At 39.4% G+C, this 27,598-nt stretch overlaps 1 protein-coding gene across 3 annotated transcripts in view; it reads left to right on the forward strand.

The window, feature by feature from the left end:
* Nucleotides 1-27,598, forward strand: part of FOCAD (focadhesin) — a 132,730-nt gene that overhangs the window by 92,337 nt on the left and 12,795 nt on the right. For 2 of the 3 annotated variants that reach the window (XR_011050036.1, XM_068422429.1), the window contains exons 28-44: nucleotides 999-1,237; nucleotides 2,291-2,380; nucleotides 8,792-8,939; nucleotides 10,852-10,971; nucleotides 11,912-12,034; nucleotides 12,833-12,910; nucleotides 13,287-13,358; nucleotides 13,525-13,627; nucleotides 14,795-14,875; nucleotides 15,955-16,083; nucleotides 18,697-18,812; nucleotides 20,097-20,357; nucleotides 20,989-21,078; nucleotides 22,214-22,391; nucleotides 24,750-24,847; nucleotides 25,695-25,946; nucleotides 27,105-27,180. Coding sequence is in view for 2 of the 3 variants with exons in the window: in XM_068422429.1 (XP_068278530.1) it covers nucleotides 999-1,237; nucleotides 2,291-2,380; nucleotides 8,792-8,939; nucleotides 10,852-10,971; nucleotides 11,912-12,034; nucleotides 12,833-12,910; nucleotides 13,287-13,358; nucleotides 13,525-13,627; nucleotides 14,795-14,875; nucleotides 15,955-16,083; nucleotides 18,697-18,812; nucleotides 20,097-20,357; nucleotides 20,989-21,078; nucleotides 22,214-22,391; nucleotides 24,750-24,847; nucleotides 25,695-25,946; nucleotides 27,105-27,180 (2,254 nt within the window). In the remaining variant the exon portion in view is untranslated. Of the gene's footprint in view, nucleotides 1-998; nucleotides 1,238-2,290; nucleotides 2,381-8,791; nucleotides 8,940-10,851; nucleotides 10,972-11,911; nucleotides 12,035-12,832; nucleotides 12,911-13,286; nucleotides 13,359-13,524; nucleotides 13,628-14,794; nucleotides 14,876-15,954; nucleotides 16,084-18,696; nucleotides 18,813-20,096; nucleotides 20,358-20,988; nucleotides 21,079-22,213; nucleotides 22,392-24,749; nucleotides 24,848-25,694; nucleotides 25,947-27,104; nucleotides 27,181-27,598 lie in introns of those variants that run through there. The other variant, XM_068422430.1, reaches the window with a different exon arrangement.

Consider the following 27,598-nt stretch of genomic DNA (forward strand, 5'->3'; position numbering starts at 1 on the left):
GGACACAGATCAGCAAGTCAAATGTAGCGTTAAATAAACGCTAGACTGGTTGGACGTAAGGAGATTCAGCTACTTGGTTGGCACTAGCAGTTCTTGACGAATTGTTCTGTGGCTCCTGCCTTTGAAAATAATGCTGTTTAGAAAAGGTGTTTTTGAGATGGAACAACGTGACAATGTTCCGTTTCTAAAATCCACTCTGTTTTTAAAAAAAAAAAAAAAAATTAAAATAGTATGTTTGTAAAATTCTAAGGCACACAGTAGAAATCAGTCTTGCAGAGTGCCTTGCATCCTGATGGGATTTTTTTTTTCCTTTTCAGAGTTGCATATGGAAGTTGATAAATATACATTAGGCTATTACTTACAATCAGTCCATTGCTTTATAAGTAGAGGTAGCTGTATGGATTTTGCCTTTCAAAATTGAAAGGAATTAAAAACCTTTGTAAGGGATCTTTTTTCTAGAAAGCATCTCTACTGGTTATGATGCAAGATCTCATGGTATTTTTTCATCTTAGGTGTGATACTTTTGAGGTAGTGCTTTTTCCAACTCACTAAATTCTTGGTGTGTTATAATTACAGAAGTAAATTAACATCATGGCTGGTTTCTGTTTGTCCTTCTGATAACACTGCTGGATATTTTAACAAGGAAAGTGAAAACTAAAATAGACCAATGTATTTAAGTGCAGACAGCTGTTAAATTCTAGTTGCATCCTGTCTTATCCTTTGTTTACAGTTCCATACTTACCAATCTTATTTACACTTAGAAATTATATTCTGAGTTGTCCCAGTTTTAAGCTGCTTACAAGGTAAGGCAAATGGAAAAATTACCATAGGCAATTCCATGAAATACTGGTTTTTGCCAGATTGCAAAACATCTGTGCTGCTGTTTGCTGTATAGGTATTTAAATTCCTAAAGTGCTGAGTGTTACTACCTGGAAAGTAATTTTATTTACCTCCCCCAAGATGAAAAGAAAAAAAAATATTTTTTTATATTTTTCTAGAAATCCTATTCGGGTGAAAATACTGCTAGTATTATAGCTCGTTCCTGTGCAGCCATTGCTTTGTCTCTCCTGGTGCCAGTTTTCATTGTATCATGCAAGGAGAAGGTTGAGGAGGTCCTGAATATGCTGACTGACAGGTTACCTGGGAAACCAAATGCTGATGAGTCTCAAGCTGTTCAAATGCACGTGGGCCTTGGTTTGGGGATGTTTATCTCACGTGTTTATGAAGAAAAAGTCAGGTAAGGATTACCATATGTAATGTAGGTGTGCAAATACCTTCCTTCTTTTTCCTGCATGTGGCCTTAAGTTCTGAGGAATTAAAGTATTGAGAAGTCATAGGCAAATGATTCTTGAGGGGCTTTGCAGTGTTTCTTAAATGTTGTCTTTTATTATCAGTCTTCACCACTCACCCTCCCGGTGCTATCCTGGATATTTTGCCATTCTTTCAGGATGAATGATTAGTTTTCATAATATCCTAAAGTACATGTGCAAAGCAGTTAGCTAGAAGAGCCATATGTATGCTTTTAAAAGGGGACTAACTGCCCTAGGAGACTTAATTGTACAACAGTTCTCATCGGTTCCTATCTAAGAGTGCTCTGGACAGTGGATAGTGTCTACTTACATCATGTGAGTTATGCATATGGGCATGGAGCTACAACAGAAGTAGTGTGATGGGCTATCTTTAAAGCATACTGTTACAGCTATGTTGGGAGCAAAGACATGTTCTGAAGTTGGTAGAAAATGCCTCCTTTACAGAAGAGTTGGCCTTATTTGCAAATTTCTGATGATTCCAGAGAAATTATGAAGTAAGTTTGGCTTTATACTCCTACAGCTTCTTGACTACTTGGGATTCTGTCTGCATAGATACCCATAATAAATGTTTAATGGGTGTGCAAGCACAGGTATCAAACAGATTTGGCTGACAGTTTTTAATTTGCTCAGACAAGCTAATGTTTCTGATGCACCTGCCTTTGTTAAAACACTGTGTAGCCTCGCTCTGTTAATCTTTTTTCCAAGCATTGACTTGCAACAACAACAAAACTTACAGGGATGTAGCTATAGCTAATATCAAATCATAGAGTTAGTTTGCATTAAAGATGTCCTTTCTATTAAGAAAACCATACATGTTTTGTAAGAGGGGATTCCATATGACGTATGAGAACCTGTTACAGCAAGAAAAGAACTCTGTTTACTGGCATGTTCATTCTTAGCAGGAGGTTTAACATCCTTTATGATTTTGAGAGTGGAGCTGTTTTTTGGAATTTTTTTTTGTTCCTGTTTTGTTTTTGTAGTGATGTACCTGGTCAACAGATGACCTTAGTTCTAATGAAGTCCCTGGATGCGCTGGAAGACTGCTGCTTTGACACCAGTCTGGAGTACAAGTGAGTTTCCTTCATTACTGGTGATATTTTGTTTTATTTTGAGTTCAACCTTTTTAAGTCACACTTTTATTCCTTCATTCTACATGGAAGAGTATAAGGATAGAACAGGGAGACAGCCTGTTCTGAGTACTTCCATAGAATTACCAACTCGTGCAGGCTGGCAAGGCCCTTCGGAGGTCCACATCCCTCCCCAAAACAAACTCAGCCATGGTCTTTGGACTACATTGCCCAAGGCTTTACAGCCAGGGTTTGAAACCACCCAAGACTGGAGACAGCACAGTGTCTCTGGGCCCTGGCTCTGCTTTTGGGCTGTCCCTATCTCCATGTGAATGTCTGATGTTTGAGCTTGTGCCCACTACCTCTTGGCCTTCCACCATGAAAGAGCCTATCTACATCTCCTCAGTTCTTTCCTGTCAGTGCTGGAGATGCTGTTGGATGCCCCCAAAGCCATTCTTGCTCACAGATGAACCGGCTGTGGTCCCACAGCCCCTGCTCTCAGGGCAAGGGCTCTAGCCTCACCACCTCAGTAGCCTCCCATGAACTTGTTCCAGTTTTGTTGGTGTCTTTCCTGCATTCAGAGCAGTATTCCAGGTGTGTTGGTGAGTACGGAGTAGAGGGGTGGTCCTTCCCATGACTCTCATGGCTGTGCCCTGCTCATGCTGCCCATGCACTGCTGACCCTCATTGCTGCCTGGGTGCATGTCTGGCCCCGGCTCAGCTTGCTGCCCACCAGTGCCCAAGGCTGTCCTCAAGAACTGATGCCCAGCCCCTCTGGTCCCAGCCTGTCAGTTGCCAGGTGCAGAACTGTGAGTTGGTGCTTGTTGAATTTCAGGATGTTCCTGCTGGTTTATTCTTCTGTGTACTGTCTCTTCTGTGCCCATAAATATACATATATGATGCTTTATATATGAACTTGTAAAAGTGTATGCATATGTACATATATCCAACACACACACACACACACATTTTTTTCCATACAGTCTTTAGTGCGAAGTGAAAAGAAGCAAGGACCACCACTGCTAATCCCTGCCAACCCACAAGTAAAAACCTTGGGCATGTGTAGAGAACCGCACAGTTGTGCTCACAGGCAGTGGGAGGATACCAGCAATTCTAGGAGCAGGGCTGCTCACCTGCACATGTTCATTAATGAGAGATGTTTTTGAAAGTCCTTCCTTGGTGCTCTTGGGTGGTTGCCAAGGTGTTCAATGAAGTCTAGCTGCTTCTGCATTGGAGCCTGTTACTGGAATGTATGTGTGCGTACAACACAGTGTGAGGTCCAGGAGCAGCTGCCTCAGATGGCTTATTTATCTGGGAGAGCCAGGCCATTAATTTAACAGCTGTGGATGGCATGTTGAATACTGAGTAAAGCAAATATATTTCCTTTAACCAGTTGAGGTTATGCCTCAGGTGTCCTAAAGAGAGGAGCAGCCCACCAGCAGGGCAAGAAATTACTGAACCGTATTCTACAATTACTAGCATTGGCAAACTTGGAATAATTGAACAATAAACCACATGTGTCAGTTGCCATTAAACAACTGACATAACATAGTAGCATGTGTCTTCCACACTAGTCATTTCCCTTTCAAATCAGGGAAGGAACTGCAGTATCTCGAGTGCCTCAGTGTGGGTGCACAGAGTTTTACTTGATTTTGACCATTATTCTGCCCAGCTCTTCCCTGTTAAAGGAAAGACAGCAATAATTCCTATTTGCCTTTGCCCTCCCCTTGTCCAGTGGACCTTGTGAAAAGCTGTGAGGGGTCACAGTTGCACACCATTGGGCTGTGAACCGGTATAGCTTAGTCAGGATTTGGGTTGCCTCTTGAGTGGCACAGGGTGAGACGAGTGATGCACAGGGGGTTGTATCAGCTGCATCACTTTGTTAACACCTGTTGCTCCTTGTGTGTGCAACCTGTGAGCTGGAGATAAATGCCTCACAGAAAAGCCAAGCTAGACTTCTCTGGCAGCGAGAGGTTGCCAGAGGAATATGAAACAATGGCAAGCAGGAGAGGGAAGATTGAAGGGTGGGTAGGTTTTTATGCTGGGTGTAATGGCTACATTTTTTAAATCTTAATGGTAAGTTGGTGTCTAGTGTGAGCCCTCTGTGAGCAAAGAAGTAATGTAAAGCTGTAAATGTTAGAGTTCTCCAGGCTTGGCTTTTGTCCACTTTTAAACTGCTATTCGAAAGCATGGGCCTTTGCAGCCGTTTCATCCGGTATGACAGGCACGGCCATCTGTGGGACGTGAGTGTTACACTGACCTTTTCATCAATGTTTCATCCGTACTAAACTGGTAATTCCTTTTTCCATTAAAATAGGTTGCGAGTTTTTTTGAGAGTAGGTATGTTATGCGGTACAGATGTGGGAGGAAAGGGTTCCTTTTTTTCTGAATGCCAGCCAGCAGCAATCGCATCCTCTCCGGCGGCTGTGCTGAGGTAACCTACGGCCGGGAGGGCCCCAGTGCCAGCCAGGCCCGGGCAGCACGCCGGCAGCTCTGCTCCCCACCCTCCTGCTGCCTTGATCACGTCAGCCTTAATAGGAGTGTTGGTTTTATATATAATTTTCTTCATTTAATTAGGAGCATTCTCTTTTTAAAACTGGGGGGGGGTGGTAAGAGGGATGAAGAAAACGGTAATTTTCAATAAGCAATAAGAATCTTTCCCTGAACCAGTGCTTTAGCTTGGTGAGAGTCCACCTACGTTCCATAAGAATCTCTGTGTCTGTGTAATAAATACTCTAATTAGTTTCCTCTCAAAAAGACCACTGTGAGAGTAATGCTTGTAAATCGGTATTCTCTTATCTGTCATAACCACACAGGAAAAAAAAACAACAGTGAAACTCATTATCTTTTAAACGGGGGAAAAACATTTCAGATGGTTAAGTATGTTGATGTGATCCTTCTTCAGTTTTTAACTGAAACAGTTTCATAGATTGCAGAGCCTTAGGAGCTTTGCAGTTACTCCTGATTTTAAATGGAATGCACTCAGATGTTATCAAGAGATCTCTGAGTGGACCTTAAATTTGCCCTTATGTTAAACAGAAACTGAAGTAATTATATTTTTAAAATATACTGCTACACCAGTTTTCAGTATACACGCGTATGGAAAATGTGCATGACAGGTGATTTAGACAGTTCTTTATGCTACTAAGCTTTGTCAGACTTAGTGATTACAGAAGCTATATAACCGTTCACTTTATCTCCCAAGCCTAACTTACATAGAGCACAGGTTTAGCAAGCATGTACATTCATGGCTGTTAACTTTTCCAGTTATTCATGTAGATTCTATTCAATAGATTTTTGTCAGATCAACCTCAGTGTACTGGGAAAAAACAATAAATAAGTAATTAAAAAAAAAAATCAAAGGCAGGGTTCCAGTCGTGACAGTACAGCATATGGGTAACAAACATAGCAGTACATATGATCCCTGTATTGGAAGGTTTTGCTTCCCCACTCTCCCCCCTGCATTTCTGCAAACAAAGAAAAACATGTGTTGAAGATTGGGCTAACTCTGGCCTTTTCAAAGGCTTGCATGTAAAAAGGTTTTGAAAATGCCAAGGGGCAGGAGTTACCTTGTTACGTTTCCCATATTGAGGATGAATTCTACAAGACATTTGCAAATACGACTTTTTGTATAAAGTTATTGCATGGCAGAACTGGTTTGCATCTGTAAGAATAAATATTGGAGAAGTATTGAGTAAATGATAAACACTGATACATGTTGTGTAAAGATGTGGTAAACAGCAAATTGTTAAGAAACTTGAAATACATGGTAGCCCTCCTTTAAATAACTGTGTGGAGCATTAAACTGGCCTGCTTTTATGGAGTTTTTTGCAAGCTGTTTGATTTGACTTTAAGGCATTTTCAATCAAAACTGTCATCAAACTTTTATATTGTTCTTATAGAAACCTGTCAAACTCCACTGACATCTGGATTATCAGGAAAAGAGCAGTTTTCCTTCATCCTAAAATACAGACCTTTTATTTTGTTTCACGATTTGTTCATGAAGTCTTTCATTCGGTGATGTGATGGACTGTACTGCCGTGTATGCTGCCAAGTTACATTATTGAGATAAATAACAGTAGATTCAAAGATGACTCGTGACAGTAGTGCTGTATGTCTGATGCACTGGCAGTAGAACACTTAAAACGTGCTGGGAAATCTGAGATACTGTGTGGATGAAGTGCACTTAAACATTAATTTTATGTAGATCACAAACAAGGTGGCCAAGTGAAAACAATTGTAGTTACAAAAATGGGAGCAGAGAGGGTGAAGTTTTACTCTTGCTTCAGTCCCTGCTTATGTTTTGGGTCTTTGCTAGGGGTCAACAACATAAAAAAACTGTAGCTCTAATTAGGAACTTTGTTTTCTTTCTGTGTATTTTTGTCAACAAGCAATAGTGTAAAACTGTATATAGAACTCTTGCATATAAGCCATGTCCTTATTTTGTTGTCTGTTCATGAATTCAGATATGCCAGTTACTTAAAAATATTGATTCCAAAGGTTTGTCTCATCTTCGTTGCTGGAAAAAGAAGACACCACTGCCGAGACACCACTACAAGTCTTCTAGCTTTGCTCATCATCTTCATCCCCAGCTGCTGAAAAATATTAGCTTATAAATATGACTGAAGTTATTCTCTGAAGTTTCTTTTTTACTTAGCTGAGTAAAAGCAGTAACTCTTTCCATTTTTAAGTTGGATAGCAAAAGCTTAGAAGAATACCTAAGATCCTAGCCATGTTCATTTGACTGCTCGATACATGCGGTGTCTGTCATTGACATGTTCAGGGAGATGCATGAGGGGAAAAAGCCTTCATCTTCACGTAAGAGCTGGTTCTTTAAGATATTGTGTATGTGTGCCAGTGAGAGAGCACGTTCAGGGCAGTGAGTATCTGCTGTGCTTTTAGTATCTCATGATGGTAGCCAGAACTGTTTGGGAGTTTTCTAACAAAACTTTCCAGTATTATGACCGATGACCTGTGGAAACTGAAACTTGTTGTGGGAGCGCAGGTGCTGAGTTTAGTAAGAGTTCCCTGGTCCAGAATGGAATTTCTGGTCAAATTTGAGAAAGAGGCAGAGACTGTGAAGCTGTTCATGCCAGCTGCCCTATTAAATTATGTACTTTGGCACTGTGTTGTTCTTGTTGCAATTTTAAGTATCCTCAGCATCAAATTGTTAAGTTGTGCTAGATATGTCCACCCTGTTGAAGCTGGTCCTCTGTTGCATATGCTGTCATGGTTTTAATCTGGCAGGCAGCTAAATACCAGGCAGCCGCTCGCTCACTCTCCCCCACCCCCAGGGAAAGGGGGAGAGAATGGGAAAGGTAAAGGGACTCGTGAGTTGAGATAAAAACAGTTTAATAATTGAAATAAATAATAATAATAATAATAATAATAAAAGAATATACAAGCAAGTGATGCACAGTGCAACTGCTTACCACCAGCAATGGTGATCAATGACCAGCCTGTCCCTGGCTAGGAATCCCAGAGGAGAGAAACCCCGAAACTGCAATCCCAGACGAGAGAGAGAGCAAGGCTTCCCAGCCAGCTCTCATCTAGATACTGAGCATGATGTTGCATGATGTGGATTATCCCACTGGCCAATTTGGATCCATTGCTCTGGCTATGCACCCTTCCAGCTTCTTGTGCACTTGCATGCTAGCAAAGCATGGGAAGCTGAAAAATCCTTGCGTTCTCGGCAACAAATGAAAACATCAGTATATTATCAACATTCTTCTCATACCAAAATCCCATAATAAATCCAAAACACAACACTCTTCTAGCTACTAAGAAGAAAATTAGCTCTATCTCAGCCGAAACCAGCACAATGCATATTTAAGTACATATGGGTTAGGATGTATACCTGACACTCATATTCTGAAATGTAGGTGAATACCTTAATTTGTACAGCTATCTTAGCCGCTCTCTGGCTCTATCACTAATTTCATTGTTTTTGCAAACTGAAATACCTCTTGCAGGAGTCTGAGAGCACCAAACCATAATGCAGCAGCGGACCTGCGATTAGTATGTTTAACTGGGATATCAGAGTTTGGGATATCAGTATAAATCAGATGTAGAAATTTGGATCCATACTTCCTTCATACTAGTTGATGTGCTTGTTGATGGGGCTATTGGTTCTTCAGGGGCAGAAGGAATAATGAGACTGTGTGTGTAGGATTTATTATTTTAAATGAACGTTTTCTTCTTATGCTCTTCTTTCATCCTGCGTCTCCCAAAAAGCATTAGCTATGTGTGAAATAAAAAACATTTGTAAAATTGACTGTGGTAAGTATTTATCCACAGGGCTAGTTATCAGGCAAGGCCAAGAGGTCTTTTTGCTCAGCAACCCATGTTGAGGTGAAAAGAGAGTTCAGAGCAGCCAAAGCATGTTTAATCCTTTTTCTTTTGTCTTCTTTCCAAGCACTGGATGTATTTTGGGAGTAGGACTTGTTCTTTCACTTATGAGTCACAGTAGCCAAACTGAATCACGAGTGCATGTTTCTGCTTCGTTGCGAAAACTCTGCAAATACCTGGACAGCAGTGAGGACCAAAGCAGAATCATGCAGGAGGTATGACCTATTTTATTGCAGATTTTAAATCTTCCTTTTACTTTGTTGCCTCCCTTTAAATACTGTAGACTTTTTACTGAAGCTTTGTATCTGTAGTACTGGAATGCTTGGTTTCTATTATTTCTTTCATAATATATGGTTTTATAGCTGCTGAAGAAAACAATAATAATAATAATAGAATAACCTGTAATGCTCCACAAACATTAAGAAACTGCCTGAAGAGATAACAGACATCATTCTTTAAAGTGCTTCTTTAATTCCTTAAACTCAAATTAAATTGTTGAAAGTTGCATCTTTGAGTAACTGTGGATATGGGTCTCCCTTATATAGAGTTGTTTACTTCTCATCTGATCTACTAGAAAGCAGACAGCAAGTTACTCTCAGAGGGAACCTTAATGCTAATACTTCCTCCTTCAATATGCCTTCTGTTTCCTTCTTTGGAAGCTGCTGTCACTAGCTAAATTGAATCTTGCACTTGTGAATGCTGCTGTCTCCCCATTTGCTGTTTTCTTTATAACTGTGTTTTGAAGACTTAAACTGAGTTTGAGCCTACATTTCAATTTATTTTGCCAAGATATGTCCTGTAAGTTTTGATGTTGGCCATACACTAAGTCTATAACCTTGTTGAGGTAAAACTTGAGAAGGAAAACTGTTGAAATTGGAGGAGTTTATGACAGAAAACAAGAATCAGAATAGTCAGGTATTTTGCACCAAAAAAAAAGCAATCCTGTACCTGATATATGTAAGCCTGCAGCAGCTGAACAGCTGAGTTGCACAATCCTTTGTTTTTTCTAAGGGAGTTAGCAGAGATAGGTAGTATTACTCTCTTTCCCCTCTTGGTACTGCTCTAAAAGCTCTTTATTAAAAGTCTTCTTTTATGGAGTTTAATTTTTTGGGCAGTACGTATGTGTTGGGATTAGCCTTTTGCAGTTTATGGTTCATGCATTAAAATGACTTAGAGCTATGAAATCATTTATCTCTACCCAGAGATCTCAAAGTGCTTTACTGAACTTAAACTGGGTTCAATACAGCAACTTCTGAGATGAAAGGCAGCAGCTGTTTAACATCATGAGATAGTTTGGGATGAAGCAAAACCTACCCTTTTCAATTAAAAACTCTGTCAGGAATTAAAAACAGATAATTACAGGAGTAAAATTTGGGCAGCACTCTAGGATGAATACTACTATACTTATGAGATGCGCAAGAGGCTCTATCAGAGCTATAAATGCGTGGGATATAATCCTGTACTTGAGAGGTAACTTTGGCCTGCTGCAGCAAGAGATAAAATCTGAGCATTACTTGCTCCAAGTCAAATTGTTGTCAGTCCTGCACAGTAGATAGGTGCTCTCTGCTTCCCTTACAGTCAGTGTTGTTCTATGGCTTAGCTTTGGTACAAGGGAGGTTAAATAGTTGGCACAGTTGTCTTGTTGAAAGTTCAGACTTCATTTTCTTATTCTCCACGTCTAAGGCTGAACAACAGAAAAGCAGTGTCGCTTGTGAATCCTTCTGCAAGGACACAAGGCTAGCGTCATGCACTGTGTGTGAGACAGTTCTACTACATGCTCCTCTTCTGGCCTTGTGGACCTGCTTGTAGCCCTTATGGGATCACAGCATGCTGTTTAAGCTTATGTAAATAATGATCATATACTTGTGTTGATAAGATTAACTACATTTGTGTGGAAGATCAGGAGTTTGACCTATATAAAACCAGAAGTACTTCCAAGCTTTAGTTATATTTGCTTAATATTAGCATCAGTGAAGAATCTTTCAGAGAGGGAATAAATATCTGAAAGTATAAATTGAGATTGTCATAACTTTTTTTTATCATGCTGGAGCATTGCTCCATATGCACATTGCTACAGTGAGTTTGATCAGACACTGGTTAACAGAATTAAATAATATTTCTTTCCAGGTACTTGCCTATTCTGTGGCCTGTTCCTGTGTCTCTGCTTTCAGTGTTGGAATCATAGAAGCAGCTGAGGCTGAGGAGGCCATGAACAAGCTACGGACCTTAGTGGAAAATAATCAGCAGGTTGTAATTCAGTGTTTGGGCTTTGCTTCAGTTCTGGTTTTGTCTTATCTGTTTAAAATTGGATATTGCTTTACCCAGACTGTAACTTCAAGAAAATTATGTTGATCTACTTTCAGCATTAACTAACATTGAGCATGTGGTGCATACCGTGCAATTACCAAGACAACCACTTGATCCATTGATGTATTGTCTACAGGTGTATAGCAATTACCAGACAGTGAAATAAAAACAGATTTTTTTATGTTTGATTGCATTTAGAAGGGAAAATAGTACTTTTGAGTTCTTCCTGTCTTTAGTTTCTGCGTCCTGCCAATTTTTATCTATTTGTAATGTATTTCTTTAGATTCCTTTTCTTGATAGGAAAATACTTCTACTGTGCTCTTCTGAATTTTTGCTTTCCCTTAGCCTCTAAACAGTGCATCATAACCACAGCCACAGTTTCCTCCAGGTGTCTGTATCATCCCTAGTGTCCTAGGGTTACCCTCTAAAAACGACAAAAATAATCTCCATATTTCAGTGTATGTTCTTTTTTGTTAAATGCTTGCCAGAAAAAAAAGGGAAGGAAAAAAAAAAAAAGGCAACCATTTTGAATTGAAGCCTGCTATTACACTAACTGTTCAGAACGTTTATCTGGAAAAGAGGAAGTCAAAAGAATTACCTTTGCTACAGCTTTATATCTTTATGTCGGAAACTCTGCTCTAAAATAAAGGCTTCAGAGCAATCTATATGCCAAAGATCAGTATTTAGTATCAGAAAATCCTGTGTCACTTGACATGAGAAAATACTTGAAATGAGAAAGCATCCAGCATTTTAGACAAAGACATTATTTCTGACTATGGGAAATAGTAAGTATTTAAGTAATGTTTCAATAATAAATATTAAAAAGAATACAGAATCCTTTGGAAGATCTGGTTTTTAATGTGTCTTTTTCACCTTACAGACCCACGGTTTTGCTTTAGCTGTAGGTGCGATAGTACATGGATTGTCAGCTTGTGGTCATGGGAAAGCCGAAGACCTGAGTAACAGACTAATGCCAGCCTGGATAAAAATTGTGCTTGCAGAGGTAAAGGACTTGGAATTTGTATCCTGTTTTTTGTGAGGTGGGGGTGATTTTAAATGAACAGTAGGGATATAGTTTTCCTTGCTTCTGCAGGAGTGATGCTAGGAAAAGCTAGGACTATCTGAGCGTGCTGTTTGGTTGATATTTGGAAGCAAAAATATATCTTTGGACTGTTTGCTAAAGGAAAAAAAAGCTGTGTCTCTTCTGCTTGGATGATTTATCAGAAATGCTTATCTCAATGAGATCTTAATTTGTACATCCTTACTAATTTGGAACACTATCCAAGGATAAAATCTAGGCTATTAAATGAAGATGCATTGTGAAATTAGGTGCTACTTAATCAAAATTAGACTAACAGAATGGTGATTATAGTGCCTCAGTTGTTGTAATAATTTTAATTTATCTCATTGTAACAAACATTGCGTGTTTGAAATCAAACTCTAAACTTACACATTAAGATTGCAGCTGAAGGTAAGTATCAGTAAAGAAACAGCATTTCAGAGTTGAAATGTGGCATATTTTGTGGAATACAGACTGTGCTAGAAGAAAGTGATTTGTCAGGGAGAAATGTATAATGATTTCAGATTGGAGGCAGGGGGAAGCTCTGTGTAAAGCCTTCATTCACCAAGAGAGGGATGAGTAATTGTCCAGCATGCTGGAGTCTGACCTGAAAAGGTTGTTGGAATGAGAGGTGTACAAGTAATAGCAGTCGTTGTTTTTAAGTTGGAAGAAACAAGTGTTTTGTCCTACAGTAGTGTTGTGTGACCACATTGACTCACTGATCCTGAATTATACTTCCAGGGTTCTCCAACAATGCAACGTCTGGCTGCTATCAGTGGGCTGGTTGCACTGGTGGGCTCTGAAGGAGGCATGATACAGGTGAGAACATGCAAGCACATGGTACCTTTATCTCTTCTGGAAATTAAGCTAGAAGGCACGATGGAATGACATCCTCTGTATCCTTACAGCAGTGATTATATACCAGAGCATCCCATTTATGCAGAAGTGAGTCATGTTGGGTATGAACCAAGCAGAATAGAATTACAGTGTGTAAAATGGAGTCTGTTCCATTTTCCCATCATATGGCCCATGTGCAGTGCCATTGGGGAAAAGTTTTCACCTTTTCTCCTCCAATCCCCCACAAAAAGGCACGTGTGTAAATGTAATATGTCTATTCAGCACCTGTTCTCTGTTTTGTTGTTCCCTTTTTTCCCTTATAAAATTCACATCATTTTTTTTTCTTTTTCCCTGGCAGCTGAAATCCGAGAGCATTCAGTCCTCTCAGTTTCAAAGTAAGCTGAATGAAGTCATCAGAACCATTACACAGGTAAGAAGGTAGCCTCTGTTTCCTGCTTTGGATAATGCACTAGGGTACTGTGACACCTTGTACACACAGGCCAAATCTGTTTAAAGAAACTGTATAATGTCTGTGTCCAGCTTGAATGAGGCAATGTAGGGAAATTTATCTAACTAGTGGTTTATTGTCTCAACAGATAATCAGTTTTTCAGGGCAGATTGGCCTTCAAACAAATGCAGCAGGACTTTTGGGGCGCCTTCATATGTCCTGTTTGTCTTCTACCCAGAACAGGGCATCTGGTAAGATGCTTTATTATTGCTGGTTAAAGAACTTCTAGAAGTAGCACCTAGCTAAAAAGGTGGCAAGGGACACATTAGACAATACAGGCTAGACATTGCAGCCCTGTTAAATGACATGACAGCCTTTGAATTGGAGACCTCATGGTCCTGTGTGCCAGACCTAAAGGTTGGAATATGAAGCAGGAATCAGTGTGCTGAATAGGATCACCCCCCCATCTGCTTTTACTTTTAGTATCAAAGTAAGGTTCTGAGTTGTTCTGACTGAACTTGTGTATTGCTTCTGTCTTTATTCTTTTACAGAGTAAATTGTTAAGAAGTTTTACATTGCATATGGCACACGTGTTTGACACCTACATTATTCACTCCATGCCCTGAGAACTGATTAATCTACTCTTTGTTGTAGCACCTCCCCCGGTATAAAAAAGCCAACATTTAAAGTGATCCATAACAAAAGCAAGCTGACTTTTGAAAAGTATTTTTCTAGAAGACATCTTCTCTGGTTAGCTGAAGTCAAAAACTAGTGTTCTGTGCCTTTTCAGTGTAGCAGTTAGCATAGAAATTCATATTCTGTTCATACATCATTACCTTCTGGTGTTATTTCAATATCCGTTGGTAAAATAAAGGCAGAATTACACCATTGATGAAATACCAGTAATAGGAGGGAACTAATGAAGTGGAAGCTGTTCACTTCAGTGTGAACCAAGTTGGGAACCAATAATATGAAGTGTAGATAAACTTCCTCATCACAGAAAAAATATTCTTGGAGTTTCTGCTTTTGCATAATCTTAGCACACATGCCTGAGGTTACATAGATACGGAATGTCTCTGTTGGGTTAAACTTATTAAGCTTTTCAGCTCTCCCTTTTAAAGCCTGACTCACAGTGGCTGATACATTTTAAGGAAGTTCTTATCCCTGGCTTTTCAGTTGGTCAGTTAATTTGTTTTTTCAGACCTGGCACCTCTCACCAACACAAATGTTTAGCTTGCCTTAAAAGTGTGAAGGCCAGTGTATCTATCAATAATCTTGTGGTCTAAATGCTTTGAGTCACCTACAGAATTGGGTAGCTCAAACATAGCTCAGTTTGGCCTTTGAATTTACATGTGAGCTGGAGGTTATAATTTCTGCTGACGTGTTTTAGTATGTGAACAGTCTTTTTGTCTTAACAGTTCTTCCAGATTTTAGCTACTTGCCTGAAAACAGCTTTATCAGGGCAGCCATTGACTTTGCCATTGAAAGCGGAAAGAAAGGTAAGAAGAGATCAAACTACAGTATCCTTTTGGGAACTTTGTTATGACTATAAAAGGTGACCCTAATAACCCACTTTCATTTGCTAAGAGAACTTTCCTAAATGCTCATTTGAACTTCACTAATATGGGATATTTAATCCCTAAACAAAAAATTGAGTAACACTCAAAAAGATAAGGTAGAATTGTGTAGTTAGGGCTTTAGTTTTCACCACTGAATTTTTATGACTTTTAAAACCCTTTCATTTTGCCTTTCCTCTGTGTCTGTGAGATGATGTATCTTCCCTGTGGGGATGAAAGTCACATCACTTTAAGTGTTAGCAGGTATCCTCAGGAATACTTCATCATCAAGCAAACTTCATGATGCCTCTTATTTTCATGATCCTAGGTTAAGATCCTCTGTAAGAGAGTGGTATTCAAATGGGTTACTGCTATGTGATAAATGCAAAGGAACCTGAAGAAAGCAAGCTCTTACACAAGGAGTGCTAGTAAAAGAGAGATGTCTTGGAGTACACTCTTAAGGAAGATAAAGCAGAAATTATTCTGTGTGGAGCTAAGTGAGCTCACTGCTGTCCTATGAAGCAGGCTTTGCTTTCAATGGAGGTAAAAATTGCCCATGCCTTGCCTCCAGGAGGACTTTCACTGAGTTAACTCTCTGTGTTTAAGTAACACAGTATGTAGCAAAGGTTAGCACCTGACTGACAATTTTTGTGGCCTGCACCTGCAGTGTCAGAAAACTTTGCTGTTCTCCTAATAACAAATGCAAAAATACTGCCCTAGTAGATCAGGAATATCTGTAATTAACTCACAAATTGGATCAAGGATAAGGAACCAGAAAGTTTCTATTTATCAGTAACAAAAAGCCCTCTTTGATAGGATATTAATGTTAAAAATACAACTGTTGATTACAAACAGGAGATGGCTAATTCTTAGGTACAAAAAGAAATAACAGTAATTTTATAATACTTTTCAGTTCTTCAGTACAGATTAGTCTTCAGTGCAGTATTCACATTTTTTTCCTGAGCTCTTTAGCCGAATGTGTGTATATAAAATTCAGACTTTGATTTAATCTTCTGTTGTAGGCCCTGAATCTGTCCCAACTGAGCTGGTGAAAGCAGCACTGGCACCCATTGCATTAGTTGGAGAAAGCCATCAGTATCCACCTGTAAACTGGGCATCCATTCTTTCTCCTTTGATGAGGCTAAACTTTGGTAAGATTAATAGTTTTCTATTAAGTCTTTTATACTTGTCACAAGACTTCTTTACTAATGCAGTTCTCACAAACTTCAGAGCCCACTTCAGGACTTGAACTTATTGCAGGGATTGAAGTGTTTACTATGCTTTCAAGACCAGCTTTTTAATGTTTGCAAGCATATATTTGTGATCACCTTGTGGACACAGTTTGTTTGAACTCAAGAAAAGTCTAGAGAAGATCAGAGCTGAGAAGTTTGGAGCAGTATTGGAAATTCATTAAAACACTGGTGAAATTGGACTGAGTTTTTCATTTGAACAATATACAGTAAGAAGAGCCCATCATGAAACTCAACTAATTGTATCTTATTTTTAGTACCCACTAAATGCTGCTCCAGTGCCTGTGTTGGAGGCTGCAAGCAGCTTTATCACAAGTTTGAACTGCTCTTTAAGTCATCTAGCTATCACTAGTCTGAAATACACTTTCTACTAAATTACACTGGGTGACAGAAAAGCATATCCCTTTTTCCATCATGATCCTGATTTTGTCAAACTACTGTGCAAAGTTTCGTATTCCCTTGTTTGATTCCACTGAGTTTTGTTTCTCCTGATTCATGTAACTGTTGTTACTGGCCTTGCAGATTCTTTTGCAGCTGGGTTGGGCAAGTGCTGTGGTGTTTAAATTGATGTGCTGTAGAGCCCAGAATATGGAAGGTTGTTCTTATTTCTTTCTGATGTATATTTTACTTATACAGAGTGCTTGTGTAAGCACAAGAAATCATTGAACTGTCCTGTGAGGAACAACTGCTTGCTAGGTACAGAAAGATTTGGCTACATATTAAACATTTTTGCTTATACTTGAGCTGCAACTTCTGTTTTACGTGGTATTCTTGCAATTGATTATAAAGTCTTTTGTAAGAATAAGTGAAAGAATTTCCTAGACTGAGCTCTGCAGTCCACGCTGATGCAAATTTGTGTGCAACCTTATGAATAGCTGAAACTTGTTAAATGTATGGGGGATTTTTTTATTCCTGTTTTTCTCTTAGGAGTCTTACTTTTGTAAATTGGGGGAATTCCAGAGGAAACAGTACATCAATTTTGTGGCTATGTTTTTATTGACTTCGGACAGCGTCATAGTCTACATTTTTATACATAATTTCTCTTGACAGTCCCTCTGTAATGTTGTGGTGGTTGCACACCCCTCTCTAGGCTATATATACATGCAGAAATAGGTCTTGCTGTATGCTAATGAGCAGTATTCATGTTGTGCTAGAAAGCATAATACAGAACAGTTGTATTATGACCTAACAGTCCACCTGGAAAGGTGGCACTCTAACACACCTTTTCTGGAAGAGCAATATCATGAATATTTTTATGAAAATTAGAGTATATACTCAATTCTCTCGGATTGTCTAGGTCACTGTTATTCATGTCTGAGAATTCATGACTGTTTTTATGAACCTTAAACGTTTCACAAATTCTGCTGTGAAGATTTGTTCATCTGTAAACATATTGAAGACAACGGATTTCTTTCGCATCTTATGAGGCTTTTGCAGTTTTTACTGAGCAGAAACTATAAAATGTGATTGAAGTAGTACCTGTTTGTTATTCAGTAGTGCTCTGAAGTGGGCAGTCGTAGGCAAATCACAATCTGCACCTTAGCAGTCCAAGCTAGCGAGAGAGAATTTTTGAATGGGTTACCAAAGTGTCTTGTTACAATTTCACCCTTTCCAAGTTCTGCAAATGATTTAAGCTCTTGTATAAAATAGTTCATTTCGAACTGATACTAGACTCTTAAATCTTTGCTTTGTTCATGCACTAGTGTTACTGAACTTTAGAAAAGTCATGCTATATAGATTGCCACTTTCATTACTGAAAGAACATTTTAACTTGCAAAGCACCTGTTTAAGTTTTATGCTGACATTTAACAGTAGTGTATCTTCTGTCTAATGGGTGAAATGCTAGTATAATACTTAAATTGTTTGTTCTTATGTTACTGTAGCAACCATGAACTACATGGAAGCCATGCCATTGCTCAAAGTACCTCTTCAACATATAAACAGGCTGTACCAGTCATTAAGGGAACTTTAAAGATAAACCAGTCAGGATTCCATAACCATCGTAATGTTTATGCACAATAAGGTCTTCCCACGTGTTAACTTGGAGAATGCCGCAACCAAGCATCCAAAGCAGTAACAGTGACCGACCTCTGTTCTGTGACATATCATATGAACATGGGGTACATGGAAGAGTAGAAACATGAACAAATGCTAATTATGCCTACACTTAGGAGGAAGGAATATTGATTCATCTCTCCTTTCGTAGATTAAATCTTCTCTTTATTTGGCAAAGAGTGTTTTAATTATTACTTTTCTTACTATTCTGACATTTTTATTCTTGAGTGAATTGAAATGAACTTGAACAAATACTGAGATTTCTTGCTGAAAGTGCATGAATGGGAAAAGGAGACTTCTAACATGTATGTGTTAAAAGCTTTAAGCAGCATCTCTAGAAAAGCAAATTTTAATGTCGTGCTCCAGTAAAACAATAACCCTCCTTATTTTATGAGTTGAGAACAAATCTAAAGTGAAAATAATTTCTTCATAACCTCTGCTTGTTTTCTTCTGCTTTAGGTGATGAGGTAAAACATCTCTGCCTTCAACTTGCTGTGACACAGGCCCAGTCATCTCAAAATGCAGCAATGCTTTTGGGGATGTGGGTCGCACCTCCCCTTGTCTACAGTCTCAGTGTATGTATGTCAGAAAATTGGTGGGACCTCAGCACCTCTTTCCTATAAGATTCCTCAGTGATGATGTTTAGGTTGTCTCACCAGAAAAGGATTACTGGGTTCAGAATTCTGCAGAAATATTGTTTAGCAAATATTTATAGTGAGAGGAAGGCTATTCTGGGGCCGTGAAATTCAAGGCAGATTTAAGATTAATCTTAGCAGATTAAGATCTGCTACATTGGTTTTACTTAGATTGCTTAAGACCTTTTTCCTCTCTCTTGTTTCATGCTATAGCTCTGATAACGTAGAGATGTAAAAAGGCACGGCATGTAGAAATAAAAAGTATCTTTTATTATACCACCCGATAGTCTTAGAAAAAGGTCCAACCTGTCTGTCCAAAAGCTTGCCTGCTTCTTCCAGCAATGTCTCTTGATCTAGTAAAACACGTTACTTCTTGAAAATCTTACCTGAATTCTGTAGATAATCAATAGACTAACCTATAGTATAATCAAATTTGGGCTTATCCTCCACTACAGTGCAGTTCTTCCTATGGAGGTATAACAGGGACTCCATGATACTGTATGTAAAACTCCCTGAATCCCACAGTGTACTTGTCTGCGCAGTTCTGTCAGTTTGTACAAGTTGAGGAGCAGGTTCATGACAATTCTCAGAAAATCCATTTTGGATTTCTGTGATCTTTGCCAGTTCTTCAAGGGGTATTTTTGTCTTGTAATTTTTAATTCATTAGTCTTCAAAGATTATACAAACACTTGGTGACAATTTTAAGATACATAATTGGTAAGGGATCAAAAAAAGATTTTATTTCTGAGCACCAGTTTCTCACTGCAGTGGGGATTTGAAGTTACAAAAATGAGCTCAGCCACAATATGTAAACTGTGGATTCCTTCAAGGTAATTATTCATTCCTCCTCACTAGCTAGCAATATTAAAGGTGCTAGGAGTACCATACTTTGTCTTTGGCTGTCTAGTCAGTCTGTGTGCTTTACGTAGGAATGCAGCAGGCATAGGAAAATCACAGTTCTCCTGCTAGCACAGAGACATGGTATCTAGGGTTCATTCAAAGAAAGTTCCTCAATTTTTAAGGAAAATATTGACATGTTTGAACTCTTTTTAATTCAAGCAATTAATGAAAAAAGAGAAGAAGAATTGAGCAGTATTTATGACTTCGAGTGCCTTTTTAAAGTGATGTTTGAGCCACTTTTTTATAATTTCATCCTTTATAACAATAGTTGAAGGTCAGTGAAGAGCTAGAATCTGAAACTAAATGCAAGTTTTTGCTTTTCAGATTAAAACCCAGAAATACCTTTTCATGTCCCTGTCCCTGTGGATTAAACATGTTGCAGAAGACAAGCTACAGTCTTTTACAGAAGTGTTTCTGATACAACAATTTGAAATGAAGAACAACACAAAAACCCCAGAAATTTGCCAGTGTGTTTTACAGGGGCTGGTGCAGGCAATGAAACTTCCAAACCCTGCCCAGCACTGCTGGAGCTTTCTGTGCCAGGCTGTGGAGAAAATATTTGGGCTTCTACCAAATGAGGTTCAGGTAAGGAATAAGTATCAGGTATATGAACGTTGTAACTGGATATTTTTACTGATGGTAAGACCCATCTTTTTGCACTGACCCATGAGATTTGAAACTTGAAGTAGATGTAAAATTAATTGATTATAGTTAAGATGCTTGCATAATTTCAATTTAAGTTACTTTCGGATATTCTTTAGAGTATGACTAATTTGTGAAACCAATTTAATGTACACTTTGACCTCATAAATGATTTGGTAATGGAAAAATACAGTATTAGTACTGAGATAAATATTATTGGAACGGAAGCAGAGGACAATCAGAAAGGGGTTTTTTTCCCCACAAAGGATTCAGCTTCTCACAGTGATTTAAAGAAACTCAACAGCTATACAAAATATCTCCAAGGAAGGGCACTTTTCCATTAAAAATAAAAAAACCTCTTTCAAAGTTTTCAGATACCATTATTCCTTAATAATTAAGTACATTGAAGTCCCCAGCAAAGACAGAATTTCTAAAATAGAATAAATAACATGAGGCTAGAGACTAGATTAAATATTTATCATGATCATTAACAAGGTTCCTGGGCTCGCCAATTTTAATGATGAAGAAACCTGGAATTATAGATCTAAACATGCATTTGCTTTTCTGTTTCTAGAGAGGTGAACTGGAGATGTATGTTGATGTAGCAAAATGTATCTCAGAAATGGCTGAGTCAGAGATCGATCGCATTGTCCAGATCTCTAAGGTAATAATGTTTTACTCCTGGTCATTTATCACCAAATCACGTGAAACAAGCATGGCTTACCATTTTTCTTGTCACCGGAGTGTTTTAGCTCATTGAGAGCATTGATTGTTTTATCTGCCATGTGAGTAAGAGTGTCTGGTTCTAATTTGCAGGCAGCAAAGAGAAGCAAAAGTGATGAGAGCCCATATCCAAAACTTTCTTAAGGCAACTGAAATACTACTGATTTCACCTGGGAGCTTTGAACTGGAGAGTCAAAGTAACTTGGTCAAGTTCAGGCAGGGCTGTGTAAGAAGAACAGGAATCTTGTTAGATCTTCTGAATCCCAGACCAATGATACAAACAGCAGACCATAGTCCTCTTTGATTAACATAACCACCTACTTGAAATGGACTGTAAATGCATCCTGGTGACTAGCTGTGCTTAAACTTGTAGATCCTTGCTTCTGTTAAAGATGTGAAATACTTTGATTGAACAATCTTTCATTCTTGACTTAATGTGCTGCAATTGCATTCATAAGGATGACAATGGAATAGAAAAGCTTTCAACTTGTAGCTCACTAGTGGAATCAATTAGCAGTGGAATTCTTAGCAGATGAAATGCTAAGGAAATGGCCTGTATGGAAGGACTTGATGGTTTCAGATCAGGTTGTTATAAACAAACATCCATGGCATAAAACCATGTTGTTCTGTTTACTGGCAGATTCACTAGAAAATCAATCATTTAAATAAGTTAGGGAAGCTGAACTGTCATTTTCTTATGTCTTTGAGTTTTTATTTCCACACTGGAAAACAGCATTTAAGACAACCTTTTTTGTCACTGCAGTGAATCTGTCTTGTAAGAAAACTCGAATCTCCAGAACTTGTCAAGCTGGCTCATTTCAATTTTAAAGGGAATGTAAAATTTAAAGCAGTATGAAAACAGTCAAACTGTACTGAGTTGAACTTTGCTGGACTATTTAGAAGTGTGTAGAATTAAATATGTACAGTCTTCTGTTTCATAATTTGTCTTGAAGAAAAATGAGCCTGCTAGATAATCAAAGAATTTCTCCCATTTTTTTATAAAAAGGAATGCAGCATCTAGTGTTCCCACAAGAAAGGTATGTTTTAATTTAACATGTTTTTAATTGCATTTGCAGAACAATATAGAGAAGGCCACATTCACGAAAGTGTATTTAATTTCTCAAGGCAGACTGCCTCTGATGAACTTGAGTGCCGTGATTGATACTGTGGCAGGATATCATCAGAAAGAAAATATTTTATGGATGCTCTTGCATAGTTTCTATCATGCTCGTATTGTGAGCCATGAAAACACAGGTAAGGTCAGGCTTAAAGAAGAATCAACAAAAATATCAACAGATATCAATGGATCTACACTGATTCTTTTAAAATAATTGACCACCCTCAAAGAAATGTTTCTTAATGTCAAGTCTGAACATCACCTAATGCAGCTTGAGCCAGTCCCACATGTCATAGGATCATAGAATGGTTTGGGTTGGAAGGGACCTTAAAGATCATCTAGTTCCAACCCCCTGCCACAGGCAGGGACACCTTTCCACTAGACCTGGTTGCTCAAAGCCCCATTCAGTCTCGCCTTAAACACTGCCAGGGATGGGGCAGCCACAGCTTCTCTAGGCAGCCTGTTCCACTGTCTCACTACCCTCACAGGAAAGAATTTCTTCCTAATATCTAATCTAAATCTACCCTCTTTCAGTTTAAAACTGTTCCCCCTTGTCCTATCCCTACATGCCCTTGTAAAAAGCCCCTCACCAGCTTTCCTGTAGGCTCCCTTTAGGTACTGGAAGGCTGCTAGAAGGTCCCCCCAGAGCCTTCTATTCCACAGGCTGAACAGCCCCGGCTCTCTCAGCCTCTTTTCATAGGAGAGGTGCTCCAGCCCTCTCACCATCTTCGTGGCCCTCCTCTGGACTCGCTCCAACAGCTCCATGTCCTTGGTGTGTTGGGGGCCCCAGAGCTGGACACAGTACTCCAGGTGGGGTCTCATGAGAGCAGAATAGAGGGGCAGAATCACCTCCCTCGACCTGCTGGCCACGCTGCTTTTGATGCAGCCCAGGATACGGTTGGCCTTCTGGGCTGCAAGTGCACACTGTTGCTCATGTTGAGCTTCTCGTCATCCATCACCCCCAAGTCCTTCTCAGGGCTGTTCTCAATCCATTCTCCACCCACTCTGTATTTATGCTTGTGATTGCCCCACCCCACATGCAGGACCTTGCACTTGGCCTTGTTGAATTTCATGCAGTTCTCACAGGCCCAGCTCTCAAGCCTGTCAAGGTCCCTCTGGATGGCATCCCTTCCCTCCAGTTTGTCAACAGCACCACACAGCTTGGTGTCATCAGCAAACTTGCTGAGGGCACACTCAATCCCACTGTCCATGTCGCTTACAAAGATGTTAAACAGGACCGGTCCCAATACCAACCCCTAAGGAACACCACTCGTCACTGGTCTCCACTTGGACATTGAGCCGTTGACTGTAACTCTTTGAGTGCGACCATCCAGCCAATTCCTTATCCACCGAGTGATCCATCCATCAAGTCCATGTCTCTCCAATTTAGAGACAAGGATGTCGTGCGGGGAGACAAGGATGTCATGCAGCAACAGACTTACTGGTGCGTGACACAGTAGGTAGGGACGTGTTCCTGTGAGACTTGTTGAACCAAGGAGATAGCTTGCTTTTCTGAACTCCTTGCACTGAGTTAACACAGGAAACAAATTGCCTTTCTGCCTCTTCATAACCATACCAGATAGTTGTCTGGTGGGTTAATGAGTTGGGCTGGCTCAGCTAAGGGTCTGATAAAGCACTGGAGCTGATGCAAGAGAAGTAGCAGAGGAAGATAATGGAGGAAGAAACAAGAACAGAGGGAGGGAGGAACGAGGTCTCCTCATTTTCATGGCAGAAGGATCTTTGGCTGCCTGTGTTCACAGAACAACTTCAAAGCATTATATTGCTAGATGCCTTAGCTGCCACCTGTGGTTGAAGCACTTCAAACAGTAATGAGTTTTGAATGAGCGAAGCGAGGCTCCTTTGGGTAAAAGAGGAGGCAACTTGAAAGAGGTCACATGTGAAGAGTACAAGAAGTGGTAGTGAATGAAGTGACATGGTCTCGAAGGTGAAGATAGTTATTAGTTTGTAGGAGGTAGAATGGATTTTGGACAGCAGAATCTGAATCAATGAAATATGTTCCATCCTTGGTTTGAGGGCTGATTTTGTTTGCATACCTTGACTGTATTTTACTGATCCTCTCTGCTCTGTAGGAAGATTTTTGCAGCACTCCCCACATCCTTGCCTACTGTACAGTGACATCAGTGCTAGACTTGGATGAAGTACTGGGGCAAAAACTTCAGGGAGGCTTTAGGATTCTGTAGCGATCATACATGCAGACTGGGTTAGTGGGACCTGCAGGCTGCCATTATGTGAAACGATTCTTGCTCAGCATTACTTTTTCTGTGTGTTCCATGTGTTGCCAGCGTACTGTTTAAGTGTCCATGTGCCTTCTGTCAGTGGCAACTGAAATGTGAAAAATGAAATGTGATAGTGGTATTGGTGATCGTTGTTCTTCCACAGTCAGTGCTTTGTTGCTATAGTGATTCCCTATGCTTTTTTAATGAAAAATGGTGCATTCTAGCGTTTTATGCGAGTCAATGTTCTTGTTCTTCTAGGAGTGCTGAAAAGAATGGACTGGCTGCTAGACCTGATGGGCTACATCAGAAATGTAGCATACGAGTCAACACCCTTACAAAATGTCGATCTTAAAGAGGTACATGCTGTGAAAATAATTTGCAGCTTTCAGGAAAAAAGGAGGTTTTGATGTATTTCACATTCTTCCTCAGTAATAAGTATTGTTCTCCATGCTTTTGTATTTTAGGAGATTGTCATCTTGCCTCCATAGATAAATTCTTTTCAATTTTTGTGAATGTATGTGTATTTAAAATTCTTATGATAGAAGCTAAACACAACTAAATGAAATCGTTGCTTCAAATTTACTGTATTTAGAACAATTAAAGGAAAAATATGAATTTACCAGTCGAACTGTCTAAGCGGGTCCAAACTGTGCAGCTGCTGTTTCTAAGAGGGCTTGGACAGTTTTAGGGAACTAATATTGTTCATTGTTACATCTGTTCAGCTGTTTAAATCTTCTGGTTGAGGACATAGAGCAAGCTGCTGCTTCGATCAGACAGGCATTCGTTACATTGGTGTAATATTTCCCAACCATTTGTAGCACCGCAAAGATGACCATCTCTAATTTCCCTCAACAGTCAGCTTGCTGTGAAGAAGTTATTTCCCCATTTTAAATGAAATGTGGATCAGTCTTTATCTAAAGGATGATTTTAGAAGTGTGTGGTTTTGCTTTGCTTTCTGTAGACGTTTTAGTTTGATTTGGAGTTTAGAAAAAGGCTTATGCTGCTTCAAATCCTAAGAGAACATCAAAAGCTTTTTAGTTCTTGTGTTTTGAATGTTAGCTGAATTATCAGATGATTGTTTTGAAGAGCAAGCCACCATCTGGATTTTCTGTTTGGTTTTTTTTTTATTATTATTATTGGGGTTTTTTTTCCCCTTCTGTGTTATCATTTAATAAAGTGCATTTTTGCTTTTTTGCTATTTAGTGCATAGATTTCCTCCTGTGGCTGTTTGCAGCTGCTGTGGTGGCCTGGGCTGACCATGGTGCACCCTTACTGCTTGGCCTCAGTGCTCACTGGTCACCATGGAAGCACCAAACGATATTACCAGAATTATCTGAGGATCACATTGGCAAGTACACCACTGACAAGCTTGCTGTGCAAGAGACTCTCACTCTCCTTCCAAGCAGCATTTCCCTTTTGCTGGCTAAAGAGCCTTGGAAAGAACACGCACAGAAGGTAAAATTGCATGTAGTGGTAAGCATTTTCAAAGAGTCAGAAAAGCATCCCATTTTTAGCAGTCAGCTCAAGTCTTAGGTGGGGCAGTTATTTCCTCTATATCTATTGCATCTGACTTGTGATCTTGTTTTTCTTTATTTGCAATCAGATATGACTTGTCTCAAAAGATTGAATGTAGTTTCTCAAGTAAAACGTGAGAGTTGCAAAGAACAAAAAACATTCCAATGTCGGGAGTCAAACTCTTAAGAGGGTACGGCTGGGAGAGAAGAGTTGGCAACTGCTGGTAGCAAGTCAGTGCTTTAAACACTGAAAGACAGATCCTCTGCAGCTGGCCATCACCACAGTGGCAATTCAGGGCAGTCAAAGATCTTCTGTGCAGTTTGTAGTGTGTGTTATTTATTTTCAAGTATAAGTTGAAAGTAAATGTGGAAAATTGTGCCTAATTTGGCAGCCCTACTGTAGATTGCTTGTGGTTGAAATATGTGGAAATATTGCTGTAAACCTATAGATTAATAGTTGTTTTGTGCAAACCAGAATCCGTTAAGGACTGGTTCCTGTACACTCCTGTGCTCAGAGTTACCACTGAAGTCAGAATTCAGAATGCCGGAGGAATGCAGTGGTGGGCTGTTAATATGCAAGTGCATAATTAGGCTTTAGGGAAGAATTTGAGACTATGCCCTGAAAATCATCCTGATAAGTTTGAAATACCACATGGTCCTCCAGACACCCTGTCCTGCCAGAAAAATAATGAAAAATGAGAGAGGTCAAAGGAGGGACAAAGGCGATAAGAGTTCTGAAGGATTTGCAGTAAAATGTTTGGACAAGAGACCGATAAGAAATGATCGTATTAATAGGTTAAAAGCAAGACAGAGGGAAACTATTTACTGTGCCTTCTTCGTTACAAAGAATTACTGCTGAGGGAATGACAAGGAACAGAAGGAGTTTCAGATCCAGCTGTGGGAGAAATTGCACTGACAGTGAGATGAACTCTAGGGCATTTGGATAGTTTGGGCAGAAGCTTGACTGGCCTCTGCCTCTGGTTAGATGACTATGAGTTTAGCAGCAATCAGATGTTGCCTGTCAAACTGAAGAGAATTCATGGTGTTCTGATACAAGGGCTCTTTTGATTCAGATTTTCCTTTATATTTCAATCTTCAGTTTATTGACTGGATGATCAATATGATGGAAAGTCCTAAGGAAGCATTATCAAAATCTTCCATGGACCTGTTGAAAGGTAGGATATTTTTAAATGGGTCCTTATTTTTCCATAACTATCAGTACAGATCAAAATCAAGTTGTTAAAAGGAGTGAGATGAATCTATATTATTAGCACATGTAGGACAACTATATTTTGTCTTTAAGGAAACGTTCACAGATGAGTTAACATTCCTGTCTGTAACACCTTATATTTGCTGTCTCATCTGCTGACGCTTACGATATACCACTGAAGATACAAAGGACCTAACGGTACATCTGGTCCTACAAGCGTATTTCAGTGATAGATCTGTCAATGGTTTTTGAAGTAACCCTTAAAAATAAAATGCAACATACTATGTGGAAACCCTCCAATACTAGAATAGAAATCACATAACAATTTAGTCAGGTGCAACTGAAGACTGAACTGTGGAGAAGGGGTAGGAGACAGGCAATGA

The sequence above is a fragment of the Nyctibius grandis genome, chromosome Z, assembly GCF_013368605.1.
Source record: "Nyctibius grandis isolate bNycGra1 chromosome Z, bNycGra1.pri, whole genome shotgun sequence".
Lineage (NCBI taxonomy): Eukaryota > Metazoa > Chordata > Aves > Nyctibiiformes > Nyctibiidae > Nyctibius > Nyctibius grandis.